The sequence below is a fragment of the Natrix helvetica genome (genome assembly GCF_964273705.1).
Source record: "Natrix helvetica genome assembly, chromosome: 4".
Classification (NCBI taxonomy): Eukaryota; Metazoa; Chordata; class Lepidosauria; order Squamata; family Natricidae; genus Natrix; species Natrix helvetica.
Genome location: NC_138550.1, coordinates 23,877,789 through 23,883,788, shown reverse-complemented (window position 1 = coordinate 23,883,788; position 6,000 = coordinate 23,877,789). Strand labels below are relative to the sequence as shown.

At 40.3% G+C, this 6,000-nt stretch overlaps 1 protein-coding gene across 1 annotated transcript in view; it reads left to right on the top strand.

The window, feature by feature from the left end:
* The window catches only part of FLT1 (fms related receptor tyrosine kinase 1), a 131,948-nt gene that overhangs the window by 103,775 nt on the left and 22,173 nt on the right, over positions 1-6,000 (top strand). Inside the window, exons 18-20 of the mRNA XM_081953290.1 lie at positions 997-1,101; positions 2,493-2,606; positions 5,104-5,192. Of these exons, the coding sequence (XP_081809416.1) occupies positions 997-1,101; positions 2,493-2,606; positions 5,104-5,192 (308 nt within the window). The remainder of the gene's footprint in view (positions 1-996; positions 1,102-2,492; positions 2,607-5,103; positions 5,193-6,000) is intronic.

Genomic DNA, 6,000 nt, shown 5'->3' with positions numbered 1-6,000 from the left:
AAATGAATAGTAATATAGAATCCTAGTATCATAACGTAAGAGGCTATTTAGGAGTCCAGTTTCTTACTCAGTGCAAGAATTCAATAGAAAACATTATCAGCGAGGGCTTTCCAACTTGTCCCTACTCAACAAAAAGGGGCTATTGAATTTCATTGATCCCACAGCAATTATGTTTTTTAAACTATCTCTTCTGCCTTATTTCAAAGCTATTTCAAGTAAGAGCTGAAAAGTTCACAGTGTCGGGCCTAGGCCAATTCTACAGAAAAGGCACTCCAAAGTATGGCCGCCATTGCTGATAAAAACGTCTACAAGGAAGACCAGTAAAGGGGTCGTAGCAGAAGATCTCAAAAATAGTTGGGGAAAGTTGTTATCTCAGGCATTTGGTCTTAAACAAGCAGAGTTGTAAAACATGTTGACCAGGTTCCAGAAGAAAATAAGAAAATCAATGAATTTATTTTTAAAAACTTGTAAAATATGAATACAAACTTGCCTGTACTAGCCAAATTATGACATAGTGAGTTGCCCACGAGATTGGCTGAGATAACGGGGTTGTTTTTTTTTTGGTAGTGTAATTTTCTTGGAATTTCTAGACAATTTGTCATTTGTTAAAAATCTTTCTTAATATAACCCAGAAACAGATGTTCATGTTGTTACCAAAAACACAAAACAGCAAAGGCTAAAATACACAGGATCAAAAAAAGCCACAAGTAGTAATTTCTCCCTTACTGACCACATTATGTTCATGGTCTCTGTTCCTATTTTTCTCACAACTTAAAATCCTACACGTAAAATAATTTCACATAGGTCAATATAATACCGGTTCATTTGATCACACGTTCTATATATTCATGCATTTTTGGTACAATACTGCCAGGTTCATACCAAGAGAACTTTAAAGCATATTGGAGAATGTAATATTGTAATTCCCCCCCCCCCCCAAAGCTGTCTCACTTTTAAAAATAATTTTAAAACAATTGTGATTTCTTTTTGATGCAGGGAAGACACTTGGGAGAGGTGCTTTTGGGAAAGTAGTGCAAGCAGTTGCATTCGGAATTAAAAAATCACCCACGTACAAAGTAGTTGCTGTGAAAATGCTGAAAGGTATGAGCTTGTGTCGGGAAAATCCTTATGTTTATTGGGCATAAAATTTGACTCATAGTTGAGGGCAGTGGTGGATTCAGCCAGTTTGCACCTATTCGGGAGAGTTGGTTGTTAACTTTCTAAGCAGTTCGGAGAACAGATTGTTGGAAGAAATCTCCTTTGGTTTTTTTGCACTTTACAGGGCTAATCCTGTAAGGAAGGCAGGAACGAAACATTCTGGTGTTGCTTCTAGCTTAATCTTTATTGCCCTGCTTACAGAGACTGCCTCTCCGGTTAATCCTTATTACATTGTAAGAGCGAAGTCAAAGTGCCCATCAACCTGAGTGATGTTGACTTGGCCACGTCCACCCAATCACATGACCACCGAGCCCCGCCTACTCAGCTGGTCATTAGGGCAGAGAACTGAATTTGAATCCCACCACTTGTTCAGGATAATCAAATTGAATGCATCCTCATTTTCAAATGTTCAAAATTTATAATTATTGCAATTTATGACCTACCATATTTTTCGAAGTATAAGACATACCTTTCCCCTGCTAAATGAGAGTGGAAATGTTGGTGCATCTTATACACCGAATACAGCCATTTTTGGCCCCCTGAAGCCCCGCCCCTGCATCCCATTTTTGTGAAAAATGGCTGTTTTTCGCAAAAACTGAGGGTTTTTTGCCTTACCCAAACCCTGCTGAAGCATGCAGAGGTCTGTTGGGGGCTGAGGGAAGGCAAAAACGTGTTTTCTTACTTACCTCTTTGAAATCTTGGTGCATCTTATACACTGGTGCGTCATATAGTCCAAAAAATATGGCAATATATTGCATTTTTGCGACAATATCGTGATAGACAACAGCTTTTGAAAATGGCTGAGCTATAATCACTGTAGCTTCTTCTATGTCCTTCCCTCTCTCTCTCTCTCTCTCTCTCCCCCTCATTGATGCAAAACATGAATCATTAAATAAAAGCTGAAATGATGGACCGCTGGCCTCCTGGTGAAAGATTTATAGGCAAAACTCAACCCTTAGTCAGTTCCATGGGTGTCCTGGAACATCCTCCACATCTCCAGATCCAGATGTGACATCAACAAATTCCATATACGTAAATAGAGTGAATTGAAGAGGAAGAAAGGCAAGTCTCCAATATAAAAAAAGGATCCAACAACTAAGAAATAACTTGCTCCAACTTGGAGAGAACAGCCAGTTACACAGCAGTCCCTATTTTAAGTTTCTGGAACAGGTGACATAATTGCAGTCTGACTTTCCAACTATTAAAAGAACCCCAGCAATGAAGTGATCTGAAGTTCAGCAAGGGTGAAACCATCTGGCAATCTAGACCAGAGAAAGCTACTCGTGGAGCTGACACTCAATCCTTTCCTCTAATAATTTATCTTATCCTTGCAGAAGGAGCAACAGCAAGTGAATATAAGGCTCTAATGACTGAATTGAAGATGTTGACACATATAGGGCATCATCTTAATGTGGTGAATCTGCTGGGAGCATGTACAAAGGGCAGAGGTAAAAAAAATATCAAAGCTCTTATTTGTTAGTTTTATTTTTGCGGAGCTAAAAGTAACTTGTTTTGCTTTTACGTTATGAGAGAGTATAGGACAGTGATGGCGAAGCTTTTCAGCACTGAGTGCCCAAACCGAAACACGCATCCATGTTTGTGCATGTCCGTGCACCAGAAGCACTGGAAACCCAAAGACCAGTTGGCTGGCTCACACCTGCCTGTTCTTTGGGCTGTTTTGAGGCCATTTTCCAGACTGTTTTGGCCTGAAGCACAGCCTGAAAACGACTGAAAAACACCCTGAAAACGCCCCCAAAATGGCCTGCTTTTATGACTGTTTTTCAGGCCATTTTCAGGCTGTTTTTCAGGTCATTTTCAGGCTGTTTTTTCAGGTCATTTTCAGGCTGTTTTTTTCAGATCATTTTCAGGCTGTTTTTTCAGGTCATTTTAAGGCTGCTTTTTCAGGTCATTTTCAGGCTGTTTTTCAGGTCATTTTCAGGCTGTTTTTCAAGCCATTTTCAGGCTGTTTTTCAGGTCATTTTCAGGCTGTTTTTCAGGTCATTTTAAGGCTGCTTTTCAGGTCATTTTAAGGCTGTTTTTCAGGTCATTTTCAGGCTGTTTTTCAAGCCATTTTCAGGCTGTTTTTCAGGTCATTTTCAGGCTGTTTTTCAGGTCATTTTAAGGCTGTTTTTCAGGTCATTTTCAGGCTGTTTTTCAAGCCATTTTCAGGCTGTTTTTCAAGCCATTTTCAGGCTGTTTTTCAGGTCATTTTCAGGCTGTTTTTTCAGGTCATTTTCAGGCTGTTTTTCAGGTCATTTCAAGGCTGTTTTTCAGGTCATTTCCAGGCTGTTTTTCAGGTCATTTTAAGGCTGTTTTTCAGGTCATTTTCAGGCTGTTTTTCAGGTCATTTTAAGGCTGTTTTTCAGGTCATTTTCAGGCTGTTTTTCAAGCCATTTTCAGGCTGTTTTTCAGGTCATTTTCAGGCTGTTTTTCAAGCCATTTTCAGGCTGTTTTTCCGGTCATTTTCAGGCTGTTTTTCAGGTCATTTTAAGGCTGTTTTTCAGGTCATTTCCAGGCTGTTTTTCAGATCATTTTCAGGCTGTTTTTTCAGGTCATTTTAAGGCTGCTTTTTCAGGTCATTTTCAGGCTGTTTTTCAGGTCACTTTCAGGCTGTTTTTCAAGCTATTTTCAGGCTGTTTTTCAGGTCATTTTAAGGCTGTTTTTCAGGTCATTTTCAGGCTGTTTTTCAAGCCATTTTCAGGCTGTTTTTCAGGTCATTTTAAGGCTGTTTTTCAGGTCATTTTCAGGCTGTTTTTCAGGTCATTTTCAGGCTGTTTTTCAGGTCATTTTAAGGCTGTTTTTCAGGTCATTTTCAGGCTGTTTTTCAAGCCATTTTCAGGCTGTTTTTCAAGCCATTTTCAGGCTGTTTTTCAGGTCATTTTCAGGCTGTTTTTTCAGGTCATTTTCAGGCTGTTTTTCAGGTCATTTTAAGGCTGTTTTTCAGGTCATTTCCAGGCTGTTTTTCAGGTCATTTTAAGGCTGTTTTTCAGGTCATTTTCAGGCTGTTTTTCAAGCCATTTTAAGGCTGCTTTTTCAGGTCATTTTCAGGCTGTTTTTCAGGTCATTTTAAGGCTGTTTTTCAGGTCATTTTCAGGCTGTTTTTCAGGTCATTTCCAGGCTGTTTTTCAGGTCATTTTCAGGCTGTTTTTCAAGCCATTTTCAGGCTGTTTTTTCAGATCATTTTCAGGCTGTTTTTTCAGGTCATTTTAAGGCTGCTTTTTCAGGTCATTTTCAGGCTGTTTTTCAGGTCACTTTCAGGCTGTTTTTCAAGCCATTTTCAGGCTGTTTTTCAGGTCATTTTCAGGCTGTTTTTCAGGTCATTTTCAGGCTGTTTTTCAGGTCATTTTAAGGCTGTTTTTCAGGTCATTTTCAGGCTGTTTTTCAAGCCATTTTCAGGCTGTTTTTCAGGTCATTTTCAGGCTGTTTTTCAGGTCATTTTCAGGCTGTTTTTCAGGTCATTTTCAGGCTGTTTTTCAGGTCATTTTCAGGCTGTTTTTCAGGTCATTTTCAGGCTGTTTTTCAAGCCATTTTCAGGCTGTTTTTCAAGCCATTTTCAGGCTGTTTTTCAGGCCATTTGAGGCTGTTTTTTCAGGCCACTTTCAGGGCCAAAACAGCCCCATAACATTCTGAAAATGGTCCAAAGAACAGCTTGAAAACAGCCTGGAAAACACCTAAAAACACCCTGTTTTGGCTGTTTTGGGGGGCATTTTCAGGCCATTTTCAGGCTGCCGATGATCCACATGCCCACAGAGGGGGTTCTGCATGCCACTGGTGGCACACATGCCATAGGTTCACCATCACGGGTATAGGACAATTAATGCTAAGGTCACATCAATTTTGTTTTTGTTGTTTTACCTTTAAGAAAGCTTTTACCTTAAGTCACTGCTGGTACTATTAGCAGAAATGCATTTTCTATATTCACCTGGTCATTCATGTTGTTCGCAGGGCCATTGATGATGATAGTTGAATACTGCAAATATGGAAATTTGTCAGGTTATTTGAAGAGCAAAAGGGATTTATTTTCTGCCCACAAGGTAATGCCTCAATTGCCTAATTATAGTTTTTCAGCTCACCCCAAACTTACATTTTATCTCACTGCATCACTGTATCAAAAACAATGTGATCTCAAAAGAATTCAGAAATAAGGCACTGGTGGCTGGAGAGATTTTCCCCTATAGTAGGGCTGTCAAAATTGTGGCCCATGTGCTGGATGCATCATGTGCTGGCAACAACACGAGCTTTACACCTCTGTCCTGTAGCTTTACCTTGATTTTTGATTCATCAAGTTACAGGATAACCAGAGGTGGGATTCCACTGGTTCTGACCAATTCAGGCCAACCGGTAGCTCCGACAATCAGGTTGGAGCAAACCGGTTCCTTCCGATGATCAAATGGGCCCGCCCGCCCACCCCTGCATTAGTGGCACAAATTTTAGTACTATATCTTAAAGGCAATTTATTTGCAGGAAACGCATTATAGATGAAGACAAAACCCAGCATGTAACTGCAACCTACTAATAGGAGATGAGTCAAAGAATATGTGTTCTGTTCATGGGAAGAAAAGCAGTAGGAAATGACCTCAAATTAGCAATCTCAGACAAAGAGCAATCAGAGGAATGAACAGAGAAGGGACATCAAATAAATCATTACATCTACACTGATCCTTTGCAATTAGGACAGTGGTGGGTTCCGGATATGTGTCCTTACCTCTTGCGACTCCTCTGAAAGCCTCCGTGATGCTCCAGCTGCTCAGCGGAGCGGAGCACAGGTGCTGTGCGCTCTGCATGCGTGCGTGGAAGTGCCAAAGAGCTCAAATACAGGTAAAGAGCTTGGGCGGGTAAGCC